The 21,430-nt window shown below is 46.4% G+C and overlaps 1 protein-coding gene across 3 annotated transcripts in view; it reads right to left on the bottom strand.

Annotated features, from left to right (window-relative positions):
• Positions 1–21,430, bottom strand: part of Bcat1 (branched chain amino acid transaminase 1) — an 86,115-nt gene that overhangs the window by 28,487 nt on the left and 36,198 nt on the right. For all 3 annotated transcript variants that reach the window (XM_074075844.1, XM_020153179.2, XM_074075845.1), the window contains exons 4-6: positions 15,784–15,894; positions 14,031–14,150; positions 3,635–3,798 (exon numbers count right to left, since the gene is read on the bottom strand). In XM_074075844.1, the coding sequence (XP_073931945.1) occupies positions 3,635–3,798; positions 14,031–14,150; positions 15,784–15,894 (395 nt within the window). The remainder of the gene's footprint in view (positions 1–3,634; positions 3,799–14,030; positions 14,151–15,783; positions 15,895–21,430) is intronic.

Raw genomic sequence — 21,430 nt, 5'->3', positions numbered from 1 at the left:
CTGTGTCTGTAGCGCCTTTGGGCATGTGTGCTTAGTGCACAAACAGAGATGGGGACCCAAAGTCTGTTCTGGAAAAATGGTCTGAATTTAGTTACCTTTCTACATCTAAGAAAGAGATGATTTCACCCTTGCTGCCTGGGAGGCTGAAACTGGGAGGATCCAAGTTTAAGGCCAGCCCAGGGAACAATTCACAAGACCCCATCTCAACCAACAGCTGGGTGTGGTGGCTCACACCTGTCATCCCAGCTACAATGGAGACTGAGACCAGAAGGATTGCTGTCAGGCTGGCCTGGGCAAAAAGTGAGACCCTATCTCAAAATAACCAGAGCAGAAATGGCTGGTGGTGTGGGACTTATAGAGTGCCTGCCTATAAGTGCGAAGCCCTGAGTTCAAACATCAGTACTGCCCTGTCCCCAAAAAGGGGATTCACAGTATGTATTAGCAACGAGACAAATGGACCCAGGAGACAGCAGTGGGGAGACCCAGCATGGTAAACTATCCCAGACTTCTTGGCAATAGCACTGGCGGAGGTGCTCATGGGCCCTGATTTTTTAACAAGAGATTTCTAAAGTTACTGTGTAATTTAGAAATTGCTACAGCCTTTTTCTACCGAATTAACACTTGGTTCTTGGGCCTAGTTTAATTTTTTGGTTTGACTAGCGTGCTTAATTTAAAAAACATGCCTTTGTTTTTCCTTCTGGACTTTTTGCCTAAACTTATTTGAAACTAAGCGGTGGGGGTGGGGGGATGGGTAGAAGAGGCTTTCAAAAACAAAACAAGCTGCTAGATGAAGACTTTGCCTAAAAATGTTAAATATAGCTTAGATAAAACTATCATTTAATAAGCTAATACCTGTATGTGATAAAACCCCTAGGGAATTCTATTCAAAGTGGCTTACAGATAGACCGGTGCACAAATGAGTTCATTTGAATTTCTTGGTTAAATAAAGATGTCCTCTTCAGAACTAATGGTGCACACACTTGCCGGGGATTTTGGCTGTCAGGACTGTATTACTCTGAAACACCTAAGACCTGAGAACAAATTGTGTGATGTCCCACCACGCAAGGTCCAGTCCTTTGTGTGTGTGCATTGTGGCAATTTCAGGGCTTTTCTGCGACAAGACAAAGACTGAATGGTGGACTCGCTTGTCTTCTAGCTCAGTTTTCACCAGTAATGGAGGACTCACTGCCAAGTGTAAAGCAGGTCCATATGAACGGGATAAGTACATGTGCGCTGCAGGGATGAAGCATCTGAGTTGCTCCTAAGCTGATGTGCACGAGTCCATTGAGCATCAGTCGCTGGGTACGAGCTGTGGGAGTGCGCGCGTGTGCGCGTACTGCGTTATCAGTGTGTTTTCACAGTGTTTCTATTACATGAGTAATTCTATACGCAAGGAATACAAACAGAAATTTAGTTCTGTTTTGATCAGACAGTAAGAAAAGCATAAACTATACCATTTTCTTGAGAAAAAGAGCAGTTTTGGTTTCTTTTGTCTAAATTCAGAAATTTTCAAAGAATTGTTTCAAAATGTAAATTTAAGGGGGGAAGCAAGGCAGAAACCAGCCAGTAAATCTAAGGAAGAAAGAGATGCAGGAAGCTAGATTTTTGCTGAGGAAACAAGAGGCTAAAACAGCAGGTTGGGTCAACCGTCCTCAGGGGATGGGAACCCAGCTGTCAGGGACCTCTGTCATGGCATTTCTGACATTCTGAGACAGAAAGGACGGGAAATGGGACTTGAAAACTAATGTCTTTTCCTCTTTGCTATTTTGTAGTTTTATTTAAAGAAATAATTCCATTCTCTTGAAGGCTTTAGTGTATCATAACTGTCTTTTATTACCTGAGATAAAACTGCTTTTTCTGATACAGGTGACTCCTTCTCCCTCTCCCCCCACACCAAGTATAGACTGAGTGTTGCACCGTTGCAATCTGTCACCTAAAACGATTATTTTTAGTGATATTTCAGAATAAGCCGAGGGGGTTTCATTGTGAGAATCCCACACATGTGCACAGTGTGCTGTGAACAAGTTCACCCCTCCATCGTCTCCCCACCCCCATGCCCCCTGCTTCTCAATCAGTTTTTGGTGGTTTTATATACAAACAACAAATGCTGGCGAAGGTGTGGGGTGAGGAAGAACCCTCATACACTGCTGGTGGGAACGTAAACTAGTCCAGCCACCATGGAGATCACGGTGGAGGTGCCTCAAAATCCGAAACTACACCTGCCTTATGGTCCCACCATACACTCTTGGGCATACACCTGAAGGCGTGGAAATCAGCAGATAAGAGAGACACCTGCACACCGTGTTTACAGCAGCTCTGTTCACAAAGCCAAACTGTGGAATCAGCCCATGTGCCCAACAACTGATGGCTGGATAAAGAAAATATGAAATTTATAGTGGAATATTACTCAGTCATGAAGGATTTCATAAGTCAGAGCCTCGCCATTTACTCAGCAGACCCAAGCGAGTCTCAAAGCAGGAGAGGAACGCCTTCCCTAGGCTAAGATTTTGTCCTGTGCCTGACACTGCTGTAATGGCTCAGTGACTATTCTCTTCCTGAAACTTTGGCTGTTTGGTGGCTTACCATGGGAGCCCATGGTGTTATATTTTACTTGTTTATTTTTTATTTCACTGATACACAAACACTTGCACCTATTGATGGAGTACTAACCCACAGTGTTATAAAGTCAGTCAAATAACATATTCGCGCTTCTGAAATGTTTTTAATCTCGGTGCAGGGTGCCCCTCCCTATCTGGAGGAGGAGGGTAGGCAGGTGTCATCTCTCTAATGCCCAAAGGCGACAAAGCTGTGACAACTTAACACACAGCAACCAGCAGGACTAAGGCCAGGGCAGTTTTGGACTTAAGACTCCACATCTGCATTTGCCCCACAAAGCCTGCCATGAACAAAGCTCCCAAAACTTTCTAACTGTAGAAAGGGCGGGCGGACACCACGCAAAGCCAGTGTAACATCTGACTCTGTGGCCCCCTAAATGTCTCAGGAGGGGGCTAGTGAGGCACTGAGGCACCATCCAGAACTGTCCCTGCCCTAGTGTGCAAAGCAGGTTACCAATGACACACACGAAGGAGACCCCAGGAAACATTGCTGTGCTCACTCGCCCAGGGGCACCCTGACTCAAGGCCAAGACTACCCTCAAAACTGCCCTACACTTTGCAGCTGCTCTTTTCTTTCCTACCAGCAACATGTGGCCTATGAGACAAGCCTAACAGCCAAAGCAGACTGTCCCTCAGCCAGTTTGCAGCAGGTGTGGCCACAGTTTGCGGCCATGAGGACAGCGCTCCAGAGATCAGGTGACTTCCCCAGACAAGAGTCTCTCAGCCAGTGGGAGCCCAAATCCCAGGGCCAGGTGCCAAGCACAGCCTATGGCCTGTGGATGGTGCCCATGGGCAGCTCCCTGGAGGCCAGGCTTCAGGCCCTGCTCTACTTACTGTGCTTCCGGTCTATGTGTCACAGCTCATGCTTGTACCTTACAGCAGGCCCTGGCTTATCCTTTACATGGCACGCACATTTGCACAACTGAAAATCAAACAGGCCAGGGGTGAGTGCCCATGACAAAACGGTCATGAGGGACTCTTTCCTTCAGATGGACAAACAGACGAACGGACGGACTTACCCTCCGATTTTGTAGTCTCCGGTTCCACCTTCCCAAGCTCTGACATATTTGGGATCAGCCCACAGGGACACGGGGTTGAAGGTCCCACTGGAAAAATAAGGCCCCACTGGGCTCAGGATGACGAAGAGCAGGGCTTTGGTAGGTTTCTTCACACCAAGCGAGGGCTGCAAGAAAGTCCCAGCACACAGCTGTAAGTCACACACAGACACAGGTTGAGGTGCAGAACACACCTGCACCTGTCTGCAGCGGGGCCAACTAATTATCATGCAGCGATACAGAGTCTTCCGAGATCTTTTAAAGAGAAAACACTGGCCAGGCGCAGTGGCTCAGGCCTGTAATCCAAGCTATAAGGGAGGCAGAGATCAGGAGGATCACAGTTCAAGGCCAGCCCAGGCAAATAGTGAGACCCCACTTCAATGGTAAGTTGGGGGTGGTGGTGTATGTCTGTCATTGCAGCTACACAGTAGGCCATAAGTAAGAGGACTGGAGTCTGAGGCTGACCCAGGCAAAAACAGGAGATCTTACCTGAAAAATAACTAAAGCAAAAAGGGCTGAGAGAGAGAGAGAGAGAGAGAATGAGGTTGGAGTACAAGCTCCAGTTTGCTGTTTCCTGAGTAGCTATTTCAGAGAGAAAGCAACTGTGTCTGCTGCTGCTGCAGCTGTTCTTATGGCTTTCGAGGACAGGCATACCTCGAAGCCCTGGCTATGTAACATCTTTCAAAGTGGCACTGACGGGGACCTGAGGATAGGAGGACCTCAGGCTCTAGTCTTTGGAAGTAAAATATACCACTTGCTTCTCCAACTGGCCTATTTCCCAGCCTGGTGAGCACACCAGGACATGTCAGGGCCATCACAGGTGGCAGACATGAGAGAGTGGGCCAGGATCTCATCTGTCTCTGTGTCACTTAACACAGAGCAAGCAGTGACGACACCAGACAGGAGAAATGCCATCAGCAGGCAGGAAACTCAGCTGCTTTGTGCTTGCTCCTTAGCCAGGCGATGGAGGGAAGTAAGAGGGCTGTGCAGTAGAGGGTAGGGGGCCTGGGGCTCCCTGCCTCCTCTGGCTACACTGCTGGGAGGGCCATGTGGGCAGGACACTCACCTCTGCTTGGTCCCCACCTCCACAACACTCCCCATCTTCTGCCTGTATTTCATTTACCTACTGGTTAGGAAGTTCAATGTCACCTTCCTTCCCCAGTGCTTTGCAGCTTCTCATTTTAGATATTTTTATGAATTCTGGTGTGAAGGGATTAACAGAAGCTTTTCAACGTAATTTAAAGATATACCAGGTATCATCTAAATGCTTTGCCTGGCTTCTAGATGTCTGAATAAAATAACTCACTTGTGAACAAGCTGGTGGGGCTTTTCTTAACCATCACACGAGTGCCTGGGACTTTTCCCACTTAGAACTCATGTGTTTTACACCCCCTACCTTATGTTAAAACAAGTAACCATGACCTTATCATCACAGGTTATGATAAACTTCACTTTGCTCAGGGTTGGGGATGTCGTTCAGTGGTACAGTAGTGTCGGGTATGTGTGACACCCTGGGATTGACGCCAGAATAAAATAATAAAATGAAACTAAAAAAAAAATCAATTCGCCTTGCTCATTTCCTTCCCTGTGATTCTAATGGACAAGTAAACCTGAGATTCATCCAGTAGGTGGCAGTATGGAGCGCCCACAGGGACAGTCAAGGACTAATTTCTACACTTATATTTCTTGCTACACGTTAGTGTCTTTATTCTTAGCAAGCAGCTAAGTAACAGGCTAGGGTTTTTTAATGCCAGGAGAAAGTGTGTTCATATATACAACTTCTGATTTTCTGGAACGTAAGCCAGGCCCACTCGTATGTCTGAGGTACCTCTAAAAGTGCTGGTGTGGGGGATCATGGCTCAGTCACCTTCATCATCCCACGATCACTTAGATTAACTGTTTCTAAGAAAAGAACTCAGGTTGGTGGAGTGGCTCAAGTGGTAGAGCGCCAGCCTAGCCAGTGTGAGGCCCTGAGTTCAAACCGCACCAACAAAAGAAAATATGTAAGTAAAATAAAATAAATGCTTCAAGGAAAGAACTCTGCACCTGTCCTGAAGACAGTCACATTGCTGCTTTAAGGCTGAGGGTAAATAAAATGTCACCCGGAGGGGGCCTGGTGGCTGGGCTTCCACCCTGGGAGCCCTCATTGGCTTCTTTGGTTTAAATCTCTCTTTAATTCTCTCTTCTTTACTGAAAAGCAATTGAAACTATGGGCTGCTGTTGAGAATATTTTATTATGTAGTATTAATCAAACCACTGTGAACAAAACCCTGTAAGAACAAGGCTGGAACTTCTGATTAAATAAAGCAAAAAACCAAGGAAACAGAAATAAGCAGGTCCTCAGCTGATGAGACACACAGGTCTGTCAGCAAGTCCTGACTGCCGTAGATGATTTAAATGCTTTAAGGATTGAAAGGGCCTTTCTTAAAACCAAAAACAAACCACCCTGAAAAATGAGGAGTGTGAAGTACAGATATATTAAAATACATACAACTATAAACACAGACTTTTTTTCTTCACAGTCCACACCTCCTAAATAAGCAAGCCCATGCATATTTTGCACAGAAGGATGACAAGGACAACGCACAGTGGGAATGATCGCTTCTTTCTGGATCGGTCAGAAATTCCTTCACAAGAAGGACAGCAGAGAGAGAGCTCACTGAGCTGGGAAGTGCTATTAGTCAGTCTACTCTCCCGCCTGGAAGACAGAGAGGCTGGCTGTGGACTGCTGGGAGTAATTCTGCCAGGGAAAAGCAAATAAGAAATGGATGATGAGGATGGAATAGCAGAAGATCACTCCTTCAACAGAAGTGCAGCCTGGCTCTCCCTTTAATCCCGTCACTTCTTTTTAAAAGGTCACAGAGTGCGGGCACTTTAGGAGAGACTCAGTGGTCCACAAGGGGCCACTGACTTCATACGGTGGCACTAGCTAGTGTGCGGAATGTTTTTGAATGGCACTGGCGTTTGAACTCAGCGCCTCACACTTGCTAAGACAGGCACTCCACCTCGAGCCACTCTATCAGCTCATTTTGGTGATAGGTTTTTTAGAGATAGGTTCTCAAGAACTATTTACCAGGAGCTGGCTTTGAACCATGATCCTCCTGATTTCTGCCTCCTGAGTTGCTAGGATTACAGATATGAGCCACCAGCTCAGAAAAAAATTTTTTTTTAAGTTTTTAAAATCTCAGTATTATACATTGTGTTTTGACTTCTAAGCTATTTTGTGATCATTATTATCTCACATAATACAACAATCCAGGAAGTTACAGGTTATAATTCCTGCTTTTATAATGGGTAAACTGAGATTCAGAGTAAGTGACCTGCCCAAAGTCTCGGGTGTTAAACTCCAGACCTCCTCTTAACCCTGGGCTGCCTTGTCCAACAGCAAATCCTTAAGATGAGGTCCAGGAAGCACTTGAGACATGTCTTCTGCCTCCCCCACCCCGCAACCTCACCCCGCGCCACACACTTCCATCCTTCTCGCTCTACCACAGCACTGCCTCCATCTGGAACGCCTCCCCCCATCACAGATGGAATTGAGTCCCCCAAAATCCGTACGTTGAAGTCCTAACCGCCAGTGTACTTGGGCACAGGGCCTGTAAGGTGGGAAGCCAACGTTAAATGAGAAAATAAGAGCCCGGCCCTATTGCACAGCACCACCAGACCTACAGAAAGAAGAAGGCCGCCATGTTCTCTCTCTCACCACACAGAGAAAGGCCCCAAGAAGACCCAGCAGGAAGGAGGCCATCCACACACCAGGCAGAGACGCCCCACTGTCTACACAGCAGGCAGAGATGCCCTACCATTGTCTCAGCATTGCTATAGCATAAGTCAGGGTAGACTCCGGTTTGTGTCTCAGCCCTGTTCAAAGAGGAGAGTATAAACTTAACATGGTCAAAATGAAGGCTGAGGCTCCCACTCTTAGTTTTTAAACAGCAATCAGCTGAGCTGGGTGCCAGTGGCTCACGCCTGTAATCCCAGCTACTCAGAAGGCAGAGATCAGGAGGATCACGGTTCAAAGCCAACCCAGGCAACTAGTTCTCGAGACCCTATGTCAAAAAAAAAAAAATCACAGAAAAAGGGCTGGTGGAGTGGTTCAGGAGTAGGCCCTGAATTCATGCCCAGTAATGCAAAAAAAAAAAAAAAAAAAAAAAGACTAACTGTACATCTTCGTGTGTAAGGCAGTGACAGTGACCCACGCCACAGGAGAAGTACAGGATCACATCAGATCACTTGTGAAAGGCACCTAGGGCCTTGTTTTTTCAAGCCATCAACAAATGACAATAATTGTTTTTACTGGTAATTGTTGGTGATGGTAAGGGTGGTAAATCAGTCTGATATATGCCCACGTAACTGATGACAAAACGAAATAAACCCTCTCTGCTCGCTTGCTTTTAGGTGACTTAAAAATCACTGGGTCTGTTTCCACGGGGTTTGCCTACAAATGACCATAGCCTTTAGCCACGCTGAGCAAGGGGTCACTTTTGCTTTTTGGGTTTCCAGAGACCATTCTGCATTTGCACTTCTGACCTATAACCACCTGAGCACACATACATCCTGGAACGACTTGCACCAACAATTCAATCAGCCCCGTCACCAAGCACTGAAGGCAGGGGCCAACCCTTCCCTCCGAACTCTGTGGGAGGGAAGTTGTGACATGTCTACGCTGACATCCAAACACCAGTTATCCCCATGGCCTGGAATAACGTGCAAACACACAAACACCAGGACAATCTTCTACTTGGAAGACTTAGTTTCATTAAATATTAATCCTCTTGTCCTTCCGTAACCACTTCAATAAGCCAGCAGGCGTGTACACTTGGCTCCCTGGAATTAAAAAGGGAAGGCTTCTGAAATCAAAAGAAAACCAAGATCCCTATGTGGAAGTGACACTGGTGCATCCTGAGTCTCCTGTGAGCCACCCCATGGACAGCCCCCAGCCAGGTGGGTTATGGTGACAACAGAATTCCAAGGTCACGTTGGCTAAAACACTGACTCCTCACATAGATCTTCAGGTGCCCGACAGGTGACAGAACAAGATGGAAAGGCTGACCTCTCTGTCTTCGTGTTGTGTCTGCCTTCTCTGTGGCCTTAACCTCTGAAAGACACCTACCAGCTGCCATGATGGGACACCCCAGACCATGAAAGGCACGAAAAGAGGTGGCCCCTGAGTTCCTGGAGTTGTTGGAGTCTTCCCAGAAGAGTCGTGACTACTCTTGCTACTTAAGGCCTGTCCCTCCAGTGACCTCCCCATCCTGCATCTGTAACTCCTCCCTTCCAGAAGCTGAGGCGCTGGGAATCCTTTGGCCACTAAACAAAGCTCTCTCTGTCACTGGTCTTATCAAGGGGCAGCAAACTTAGTGCTTTTCTGGGTTACGCGGATGACTGTAAAATGCATAGATGTGATCACAGAAGTACTCAATACTCAGTGCTGGAATTGTGGGGAATGAGCACCTGGCAAGAGACGTGGATTACCCATTTTGATGATCTGGAAACAGGGGCTGGTAAATTTAAAGCCAGTACCAGTCCCAAACAGAAATGCTATCACACTCAATGATTGAGAATACTTGGCAGGAAAACTCAGAGGAGCTAGAATCACTGTCAGAGAAGGTGTACTCTAGGGCAGGTGTGGTGGTCCATGCCTGTAATATCGTGGCCTGAGGCCAGCCCCAGACAAAAGGCTGGGACTCCATCCAAACCAATAAGCTGGGCAAAGTGGTATATACCTATAATCCCAGCTATGCAGGAGGCTATGGGTATGAGATCATGGTCTGAGGCTAACCCTCAGCAAAGGGTGAGACCCTAAGTGAAAAATAACATAAACAAAAAAGGGCTAAGTGTGTGGCTTGGACTGTAAACCATCTGTGTACCAAGCACAAGGCCCTGAGTTCAAATCCCAGTACCACCTCCCCCACCAAAACAAGCAAAAAGCTGCACTTCATTCCCTTGCTAAGTGGCTCCAGGGCAGGAGTCACCCTGGAGCCTGGCCCCTTACCAAAAAATGCCAGGACATCCTCACCGGCTCCTGACTTTGACCTTGTGACTCCACACAGCTCAGTGGCGAGCACGCGTCAGGCCTGGGAGAGCAACAGTCACAAATAGTGGCCCAAGCGCTCATTTCCAAAGATGAACCCAAAGACATAAGCCCCGCCCCTGCTGAGCAGTGAGGAGAGGAAACTGAGTCAGAAAATAGTCAGCCAACAAGGGCGTTATGCCTAAAAGAAAGTCCCGCCCAGAGACACCAGTGTCCACAGACTGCGAGTGAGCTGCGCTGGTCTCCAGGCACTGTGCCACTCTGTTGCCACCCTGTGGGGCTGAACCACGAGATGAGGCTGCGAAGTTTCTGCTACCAGTTTTCCCTCTTTTTTTTTTTTTTTTTTGGCAGTACTGGGGTTTGAACTCAGGGCTTGCGAGGCAGGTGCTCTATTGCTTGACCCATGCCCCAAGCCCCCAGTTTTCCCGTTCTCTCAGCTTCCACAGAGACCCAAGCACCCTGAACACACTCCCCTTACTGTGCATCCCACTCCAGGTGGCTGGCCAGTTCTCTGCTCCACTGTGTAGCAGAATCCCTCACCAGAATTAGACATGGTCACCATGTCACCATATCACTTCTCTCATTCAGTCTCTCGACCTCACAGTCCACTGACACACATCTATCCGGGTAACCAGGGGCCTCCACACGGCCAAATCCAGAGGCTGGTTCCCAGTCCTCATCTCCCTAGTCCCGTGAGTCATCTGCCCCAGCTGCTGCCATGGCGCCCCAAGCCCCACCAGCCTCTCTTGCTTCTTTTACCCCACAAACTCATGGCTGATTCCTCCCTGCCTCTAGTTCTCCTTTACGTAGGCTGCCCAGGGCCTACACCAGGCTTCTTTGCAGCTCCAGCTCCAGCTCTTCCCTCAAAGAATTCATTCAGGCATCTTTGTGCTAAGGACCAGAGTTCTCACTTAAATTCAAATTATCCCTGGAATAATAGATTTGTATGCCTACAGATATCATTGCCTTAAGTTTGTACACCCAAAATTCTGGATTCTACCCATCGACACTCCAGCAAACAAACAAAAACCTAAACCATCTGTCTCTCCCCAATTACAGACACACGAAGAGCCAAGAGATGCTTGAAAACACATAGGAAGGGAAAGGGGAGGGAGAGAGAGAAATAGATCTTATACAACACCCCCAGTGGCAAGTGCCATGAACTCTTGCATCAAGAGGGATGGCAGGAAAGGCCAGGTAATAATACCTGACCATAACAGGCCATAACCAGTGCCTGGCTCCAGACAAACTCGAGGTTTGAAGACACAGAAGGAGCTGTTGGTATGAAATGCGCTTACAGCTAAGCAAGTGAAACTCAACCTCGTTCATAAGTAGTTGAATGAATATGTGTATAACCTATACATCAAATAGGACCCACACAAGAATTCATTAAACCAGGACAGCACCCAGGTCAAGGATTACACAGGGCTGCTGAGCTAACTGGTCAGCAAATGTGTTCAGATTCTTTTGTTTAGAGAAAGTCATAGTGGAGGGAAAAGCAGATCCGTGCCCAAGTACACGGAAAGCCGTGAACAGAGGGGTCCTGTCCATGGAGTTGGTATGCATACAAGTTCAACTGTATACAGAAAAGTGATAAAAACAGCTGGGCACTGGTGGCTCATCCTGTAATCCCAGCTGCTTGGAGGCTGAGATCAGGAGGATTGTGGTTTGAGGCCAGCCAGGGTAAACAGTTCATGAAACCCTGTCTCCAAAATAACCAAAGCAAGATGGACTGGAGTGTGGCTCAAGTGGTAGAGCGCCTGCTTTGCAAGTCTGTGCCATCCTGTCTGGGGCACACTCCTTTCCAGAGTCAAACCTGCATCTCTGCAGTGGACAGCAGGGGCCGGTCACAGACCCTAAGGGCTCTGACAGTCTGTGAGCAGTCCCTAGCACAGATATTGGTCACTTTGTGACCCAATATCACTGAAACCTGTCCTCTGCCTCCTGGCACATGGAGGAGCAGGATGTGGCAGGACCAGAGGGCTGAGAGCAATGATCAGACTCGGAGTTCAGTTTGTGCCTGTCACATTCCTGCTGTCAGCTATGGCGAAGTCACCGAGCAGCAATGGCCTGCATCCCTGTGCTCCTCTGTCCCCACACCCAGGCCACTGGGCTGGCATGAATTACCACTGAGGCTGGACACAGCAGATGGCTTAAAATGAGCAAAACACAGTCACTTTGGACATTTGGGCCTTAGGTTTCCAGTGGTGAGCCTGGGGCTAATTTTAGGTTCTTGTCAGATGAAGTGAAAATGTGGAACTCATTCATGTACGTGCTCTTTATTTAAATATTATGGTCTCACATTTTACCTTCCTTTCCAATTGGCTCACAATCAGCTGTAGGTGAAGCTTTTAGTTTCTCTTTTTCAACAAAGTATAAATAAATATCTCAGAAGATACTGGTTAAAATGGCACTGAAATCTTATTAAATGTAAGAAATATTTGGGGACGTGCATGCTTTTCTGAGGTTCTTGACCCCGAGTGGGCATCACAACCATCCCACAGACCTGTTCAATCAGAATCCATGGGACTGTGGTCTTCATGGAGTGGGACAGAGAAAATTAGTAAGGGCCCCAAGCAAGGGTGACATGAAAAGACACACAGTGGTACATCTCTGTCATTACCCATCTTTGGTCCTTGTCCGTCCTGGTCTCGAATTCTTGGGCTCAAGTGATCTCCTGCCCCACACCAGACATAAACCACAGGACTCATAGCTTCCACGTTAAAAAAAAAAAAAAAAAAGTTGAGGGTCCCTAATAAAGACATCACCATGACTTCCAGGATGGATTGCAAAATGAGATTTAAGATCTGATCTGGGAGTCTAAAGAATTTACTAAATCATAGAATTAGATTATTAGAAAATTACAAATCATCTTTCATGACCAGTGAGAAAAATTCTTAACAAAATATTAGCAAACTGAATACAGCAGGACATAAAAAAAATCAGTTTCACTATGAGCAGGTAGGATTTAGCTCAGGAACATAAGATTGAGTCAGCATTCAAAAATAAATTAATTTGTCATGAGTAATGGAATAAGCTGGGTGAGGTGGCATGCACCTGTAGTCCCATCTAATCGTGAGGCTGAGGTAGAAGAATCACTTGAGCCCAAGACATAGCAAGACCTCTTCTCTTTCACTCTCTTTTCTTTTTAAAGAAAAGACAGACCACATAATAATGTCAAGAGATTTGGAAAAACCAAGTGGCAAAACCCAACATCCACTCACAACAAACAGTCCCCACAAAGTAGGAGTCAGAAGAATCGGTCTGCAATGGAGAAAGCATCAGAGCAACTGAAAGACATGTTCCACCCCACTTCAGACACTGCTTCTCCCCACCCAGAGTTAAAAATATCATTAAGAATGCAACGATGTGAAAAGATAAACAAAGAACTCAAGGAGGTATTAAATTACCCCATCTTTAGTATTTATTAAACACTTGAGTTGGTGAAACTCGCCATCTACGTTCTTTCAGAAGACACCCCAGGATGCAGATAGGCCACATGCTATTGACTTCTGTAACTCCCCACTTCCTGCACTCATACAACCCGTAGAAAACCTGGAAACAACAACCCCTAGACAGCAGAACTGCCAGAGCACAAGGGCATCTCTTCACACTCCTGTTTCTAGTGACCTCCATGTGCTCTTCCAGCTCTTCACCTGCCTCCCCACTACCTGTCCTCCCATCAGTCATCTCTCTGTCCCATCCACTCTCCATAGGTCACAGCTGCATATAAGAGAGGCATGGCGGGGTCTTTATATGCCACACTCACCCACTCCATTGGCACTGGTCACTCCAGGTATGCCCAAGGGTGCCAACCAAGAGAAGGTGCCCATCGTGTGATGGTCAGGCTAAGCTGTTCAGCCTGTCTGTCGTTCCAGCTCTTTCCGTCCCCTCTCTAATGCTCCTCGTGAACTGTATCCTCCATGGTTTTATTTGGAAGGGGACCCTCTATTCCCACGCCACGCCAAGAAATCCCAAGACTTCTGGGAAATGACAATAAAGAGGCAGTTCTTTCCGCCCCAGGTTCTCAGCTATCACCTGTGCCCTGGAAAGGGGCTGCCATGACGGGAAGCTAGGAAGGGTGGTGAGACTTGTTTATGTGCCTCTGATCAACCTGAGACCAACACCTCATTCCTGAAACACCTCCTCTCTGACCTTTCACAGGAAAGACGTGCTACACCTCCCCAGCCCTGGCAGTCATCAGGGAGAACAGTCATCAGGGATGCTGCTGGGGGCTGTGTCAAACTGTGCACTAAAAATTTCAAGCAACAATGAACAATGCTAACTTGCCACCAAAATGCCCCAAAACAGGGAGTGAGTTTGCACCTCAGTTCCAATCATCGTGGGGCGAATGTATAGACTCGCGGACGTTGAATAGGGGACCCACTCTTGGTCAATCTGCACGAGCTGTTGGATGCACTCCAGAAGCTCTTCCTTGTCGAACACCTGCAAGAATGAAGACCCTGTGACTATGGCGTTTTCCCCAGCGCCCCATAATGAATGACCCCTCCTCCCCCGCAGGCTTTCAGTCTGTTTACAAGACTGCTTGGATCTGTGTTTTTCAGATTACAGTCCTAATTAGTCCAAATACTGTCTCTCCATTTTCCTAGACAGATAGATGGATAAACAGACAGATAGATAGATAGACAGGTAGATGAGAAATGAATGATAGACAGACAGATAGATAGACAGACAGAACTCATGAAAAACACAACCAAAAATATTTTTCTGTGATTTCTCCCCAAATTGTGGTAATAGTTCATGTTATCAACTACCTATATGGGAAAAAGCAGGACAACATCTACAACCAGAGCCACAAATCAATTGTAATGGGATATTACACTTAAATATGACAAATAGGAAGGCTTTTACTAGAAAAAAGATAATATCTGTCACCTTAAGATAGAAAAAGATTCTCAAGAGATTTAAACACAAATCATGATGAAAAAAAGTGGATAAAATTTGCCTATTTGAAACTTCAAGACTTCTGTCCTTTAACAGATATAAAAGCAACAGTCTAAGTGAAGTTCCTGGTAACTGGTGCCTGACAAAGGCTTGTGACCGGTGTGTCATGATGCCCTGAACAGAGCACCTGCCTAGCAAGTGCAGGCCCTGAGTTCAAATCTCAGTACTACCAAAAGAGAGAGAGAGAGAAAGGAAAGGAAGAAAGAAAGGAAGGAAGGAGAGAAAGAAGGGAAGAAGGGAAGGAAGGAATGGAAAGAGGGAGGGAGGGAGGGAAGAAAAAGACAGCCTGGTAGGAAAATGGACAAATGCAAACCACAGATTATTTGTAAGGTGAAAAGGTTTTCATATCCAGGTAAGTGACACGTTATAAAATAATTCAAGTAATTCTGTGGCTGGTGGAGTGGCTTAAGTGGTAGAATACCTGCCTAGCAAGCGTGAGGCTCAGAGTTCAAACCCCAGGGCCACCAAAAGAGAAGAAAAGAAATCAAGTAGTCCCTGTTCCATTGAGGCAGAGACACAAGCTTTCAGAGATGGACAGTCACCCAGAGACCATCAGAACCTTGCTGTCTGGTAGCCTTCTCAACTGCCCTCCGCTACAGCCTTCATGGCAAATTGTTACAGGAACAAATGGCCAAGACGAGGATGAGCCGGAAACCTGCTGTCTAGAGGGAGGACTTCCTCAATCCCATGAACAGAGAACTTGACGAGGAACCAAGGAAACTGCACCTACCTTCCTGCCCTGTCCCTTGGAGCAAGTCATCTAAACTCTTTGGCCTGCAAGAGGATTTGAACTCAGGGCCTTGAGCTTGCCAGGCAGGTGCTCTACCACTTGAGCTACACCCCAAGCCCTTTCCTTATTATCTTTTTATCTCCCCCATCACATTAATCCACCAGACATGCATAAGAAGCAGAAATACTGGAGAAATGGCAAACAGAATTGGTTATTTCCTTGTGTTTTTACCTTACTAACTGAAGCAGATCAGAAATAACTTCGACGTTCACAGGGTTTGTACTGAACATTGGTTTAATTATTGAGAGGGGTTTTTTTTGGTGGTAAACTCAGAATGACCCATTAAATTAAAAGAAACACAGAGAAATGTCTAGACTTACGTACCGGCAAGGTTAGCCTGACAGCAGATCGGTACATCCTATCCACGTTGAGGTTGGGCCGAAACAGTCGAATTCTGTTATCGACTCCTCGAAATGCCTTCAAACCCTCAAGTAACTGAAGATAAAAGAGAACAAAATGTTAGAGGTAACTGACTGAAACAACCCACGTTCAAAGACCGACTTCTTGATGGGCTCTCATCTCCTTGGTCATGTAAGGCAGTTGACACTGACCTCGACACAAAGTGATTACATTGGTGGACAGACTGGTCACAGTAACAGTCCTCGTGCTGGCAGAACCTGGTGGAATGAGGTCATCCTCTACTTATTACCAGGAGCTACAATGCTAAACAGCACATCAAGGGAGGGGGGGAGAGGACACTGTCAATCACGTACTAAGGTCAAGCCTTCAGAAGACTGAAACCAAAGGCCAGCAGCACCTGACCCCTCAGAGGTACCCACGTGTCCTTTCACCTAAATTGGTTCAGCCACAGTCTAGGTAGCTGATAACCGGGTTGTGAGCAGAGCTGGCTCAGCCCCCAAGTCACAAAAAGCAGGCAGCTCAAGACTGCTACATCAAGGTTGTGTCACCTTCTGCAGGAAGAGCTGGCCCGGACCAACAACTGAGGAAAGAGAAAACCCGTGCATGTGCAGAGGGAAATTCTAACAGCAGCTCTCTAAGTAACTGACAGAACCAACATGTTAACCAACATGTTAAGGGCATGGAAGAGCTGAGCAACAGAGAGCAAACCCTCATCCTACCACATGTACAAGACACAATGTCACTCATTTCCAACACAAGGTAACCCAGAAATCAATGGCAAAAATTTAATCAAGAAATAGCTACACTACCAGCTACCCCACAGATCAAAGGAAATGTAATGGCAATTCCAAAACACACTGAATTGAGTGTTAATGAAAAGCCAGGCCTTCAGAGACGCATCGCCTACCATCTTACATGTGTGGCCTCAGATATTTCAAACACATAACTGACTCAGGACCCACATCCAAAGTAGACGAAACGCTTCTGTAAACTGAAAAGACAGCACAACAGAAAAATGAGCTATTTTACTTCGGATAAGATTCCCAGTGTCCGACTGCTTCAGAGAAGGTAAGACCACACTGATACTATTACACTACGTTGGCAAAAGAAAAAAAAGTAATCCACTGTACTAAGAGGTGACAAGGCTGTGAGACAATAAAAACTCATATTCATGGTCGTTGGCTATAAAAACCAGTAAAAGCACTGTGGAAACAATTTCTGCCTGTCTTTCAAAACTTAAGACATAGCCTGTGACCTCAGGACATAATCCTATAACCTCAGAACATATCCTATGACCTCAGGACATATCCTATGACCAGCTACATCCTGTAGCAGCGATTCTCAAAGCTTTCGGGCTCAGGATATCTGTAAAAATTATGAAGCCCTCAACAAGCTTTTATTTATGTGATTATCCTATCAGTATATACCATATTAGAGATATATGGTGTGAAATTCTAAATTTATTTATTCCTTTATGATTGTAAAGCAAGACATGATAACATATTTTAATGAACTATCACCATATTTTCCAAAAGGCTTAGGGATGATTTCAGACCTTTAAAATTTGGCCTAACAGAAAATACCTAGATTGTCCTCTCCCTCTGCATTCAGTCTCTTGCAACACTGCAACACGTCACTTTGGTGGCAGTGCAAAACTTCTGACAGCTTTGCAGCTCACTGCTCATGTCCTTCTATACCTCATCAAATCTTGACTGGTGTGCTCCTTCTTAAAGGTCAGGTGCACTGTGGGATCTGACACCATTTCGATGAGGTGTGCATTCTCTTCATGTATCGATGCACTGCTCTGTCAGAGTTTGATCCAGATGGAAGCGATGGGAGGGGTGTGTCGTGCTAACTGATTTTATTACTAGGAACTGGCCAGTGTGCCTCTGGACACTGGCTCCGCCAGCCTGAAGCCTGCAAGGCAGGCAGGAAGGGAATATCAGAAGCAGGCTAGAGCACCCCTCCCTCTCACCCCTCATGGCCCTGAGTTGTGGCTTATCTGCACTTGACAGTCCTAGTAAGAGAGATCAAGAAAACAGGGCAACTGTGGTCTACAGCTGGCTACTGTCAGTCTCTCCTCAAGCAAGGTTCCCAAGGTCAGGCTTCCCCAGAATAATCCGTCTTTTGATTTCCTTTAAATCAACTGATTAGGGATTTTAATTGCATGTGCAAAATTCCTTCGTGACAGCTCATAGGTTAGTCTTTGACTGAGTAGCTGGGAGAAGGTGTGTTCATACAGTGACCTTCCTTCCCTTCCTCCCCTGCCAGGCTTTCTCAAGAGTATTCCTGTAGTCCCTTTTCACCAGAACATAGAAATAAAGGTCTGGGACTAGCTCTGAATGGCCCGGTTGACACCTCAAAATGTGCTCAGAGTCTACTTGCCTGTTGAAGAGACCCATTTGGGCCCTTGGTCCCTTCCAGAAAACTCTTAACTAAGTATGTTCTTCCACAGAATCCCTGCCCAAGTGGGCCTGATTCCATTTTGGAGGCCTCGATAGGCTTCCTCGGATTTATCCTCCCAAGAGTGGACAGCACCACTGCCAGGCCCACCCCTAAGTGGAAGGAATGGCCCAGGCCATCTGTACACAGGTGTGTAGGTGTTTTCATACACACATTCAGTGCCCCTGGTGGGACCCAACAGAGCTGGGCTAGGAAGAGATAGAGAGGGCGGACCATGGGGTCCCTTTATTTACGTCCCAGACCCACAAATGTTAGGGTTGGTGTTGCCTGGACAGATCTTATACAGTGAGCTCAAATACCAGCAGTGTGCCTCAGATGCACTAAATGTAATCCCATTTGCACAAAGTTCAAACAGAAGCAAGACCGTAGTATTAAAGAGACACACGCCGTAAAGAAAACCAATGAAGAGTCAGGCTACCGGTAAGCAGAGGAAGACTCAGGTTCTTGACCAGCATGGACCCTGTGAGGACAGCAACCATGTTCACGTGTTATGTTTCTTTACCTGGATGGGATGGGACTGTAGGAGCACTCACTTACTAGCACGGAGTACTACTTACATCTTAATCCATTTGTCAGTTGGGTTTCTTTCACTAAATGTTTATTTTAACTTGAAAATAAAGCACCTAATATCATCCCTTCACTTTCTTTTATGCTCCCTGCCCACACGTGACATGACTTTTCTCCATGTTTGAAATGTCCCCATGTTTACCTCTTTAAAAAGCCCTTCTTGCCAAGTGCCTGTGGCTCACGCCTACAATCCTAGCTACTCAGGAGGCGAGATCGGGAGGATCGAGGTTTGAAGCCAGCCATGGCAAATAGTTTTTGAGACTCTATCTCAAGAAACCCTTCACAAAAATAGGGCTGACAGAGCGGCTCAAGGTGAAGGCCCTGAGTTCAATCCCCAGTACCACAAATAAAAAAGCCCTTCTTACAGTAACAGAAACTATATGCAGCTATAGCTTCCAAAATACAACCAGGTTAACACCCAAAAATGTGATGCCCCGTGCTGGTGTGTGAGAAACAGCCACACCCAGGAAAAGCCTGACCATCACGGAGATGCTCCGACCACAGCACTGAGAAGAGATTCTTTGAAATAAAGTGTCTGCTGGACATTCTTTGGGAAAGGACAGGAGAGGGAGAAGGAGAAGGAGAGAGACAGAGAGAGACAGAGAGAGAGAGAGGAACCAAGGGAAAGAGAAAGGAGGGAGGGAGGAAGGGAAAGAAGAGAGAGAGAGAGAGAGAGAGAGATGCTAGGGAGAAAAGACAAGGAAGGTCATGGCTGGTGTGCTGCCACCCTACCTCTAGGATCTGCACAGTCCTGGCACATGGGTGACACTCAATATTCCCTGAACAAGTGAACGAGAAGAGACATGACTATGCCTGTTGAGAAAACCCAAGGACCCACAGCTAACTTTCTGCACAAGGCAATCACGTGTTCAAAGTTCCTGTGACACTAATATCCTAGCCGACCTGTGAAATCTGAAAAGCCACATCTGCCACCCAAAGAGGAAACCAAATGTACCTCAGTATCTCCCCATCCACCTCTGGATTTTGCAGAAATCACCACACAGTATTTCCACTGCCACTCGTCCTTGTGGAAACTCGACATTCCTCATCTGCTGAACTTGAGCACGCCTGTGTGACCGCCCTGACTTAACAGAGTGCGGCAGAAGTAACACTGAGATTTTAGGAAACAATAGGGCTCCCACGGCAGAAGCATGGCCCTGGAGCTCTAGCTCAGCAAGTATAAGAGCCTGGCTCCTCTCATGCTACACAGTATGCAGAGAAAGAGCCAGCCTGCAACAGCTCCAGCTCCCAGCCCCAACCTCTGCGTTCCCAGCCCAAGTGCCAGTCATATGGGATCAGCCTCCGAGCCACCACAATCCAGCCACCACAGAGAGACCCCAAGCAATGCCACTTAGTGGTCATAGACCACCCAGAAACATGAAAGAGAACTGATTAAGAATGAAGCCTAGTGTTTTAAATCACAGAGACAGACACCCATACAACACAAATTCCAATCTCCGGTTCCTTTCTTGGTGGTAGTACTGGGATTTGAACTCAAGGCCTGTACTTGCAGATATTCTACCACTTGAGCCACGCCCCCAGCCCTTTCTTTTTTTTCCTTGCTTTCATTATTTTTCAAATAGGGTCTTGGTTTTATGCCCTAGCAAGCCTGGACTATGATCCTCCTATTGACACTTTGTGTAGCTGGGATGACAGGCACTTGCCACTATACCAAGCAGTTGGTTGAGATGGAGTCTTACCAACTTTTTTTGCCCAGTGTTAGCCCTGAAACATGATCCTCCTGATCTCTGTTTCCCAAGTAGCTAGGACTAGAGGCATGAGCCACCATGCTGGGCTCACATTCCAGTTTTTAATAAAGACACTACAGAGACGATTTATGACTTTGACATAAGACAGAATTACAGTAAGCTGAGGGCTTTGTTTTTCTTTTGCAGGGCTGGGGATCAAACTCAGGGCTTCACACATGCTAAGCAAATGCTCTGCTACTCAGTACAATCCCAGCCCAAGATTTGTTTTTAACTATCCTGAAAACTAAACTCTAACTTGGCTAAAATAATCAAACTAGAATTCCAACTTATCTAAATAGATTCCCAAAGATTGTCAAAAACCAATGACCACCAAAATCTGTTTTAACTTTCAAAAATGATATTAATCCTTTCTAATTTACTCCCTACAGGCAGTATTTCTCAGAATGTGCTTCCTAAAATAGCAAAATTAATATGACTTCAAGACTCGTTAAAAGCCAGCACTGGTGGTTCACACCTGTAGTCCTAGCTACTTGGGAGGCTGAGATTGGGAGGATCACAGTTCAAGACCAGCCAAGGCAAATAGTTTGAGACCCTTCCCCCATCTCTAAAATAAATAGAGCAAAATGGACTGGAGGTGTGGCCCAAGTGGTAGAGTGCCTGCTTTGCAAGAGCAAAGCCTTGAGTCTAAGTTCAAATCCCAGTTCCACCAAAAAAAACAAAAAAAGAAAAAGAAAAAAACTACTTGGAAATCATAAAGGCATGAGAGGAGCTCAGTGATTCGATTCTGGTGTATGCTCAGTGTGAAATGTGAGAGCCAGTACCCTAGGCTTGACCACACGCTCACACACCTTCTTCCCAGCTAAAATCAATGT

The sequence above is a fragment of the Castor canadensis genome, chromosome 6 (genome assembly GCF_047511655.1).
Source record: "Castor canadensis chromosome 6, mCasCan1.hap1v2, whole genome shotgun sequence".
Taxonomy (NCBI): Eukaryota; Metazoa; Chordata; class Mammalia; order Rodentia; family Castoridae; genus Castor; species Castor canadensis.
Note: the sequence above shows the minus strand (reverse complement) of the source record. Positions and strands in the feature narration are given on the sequence as shown.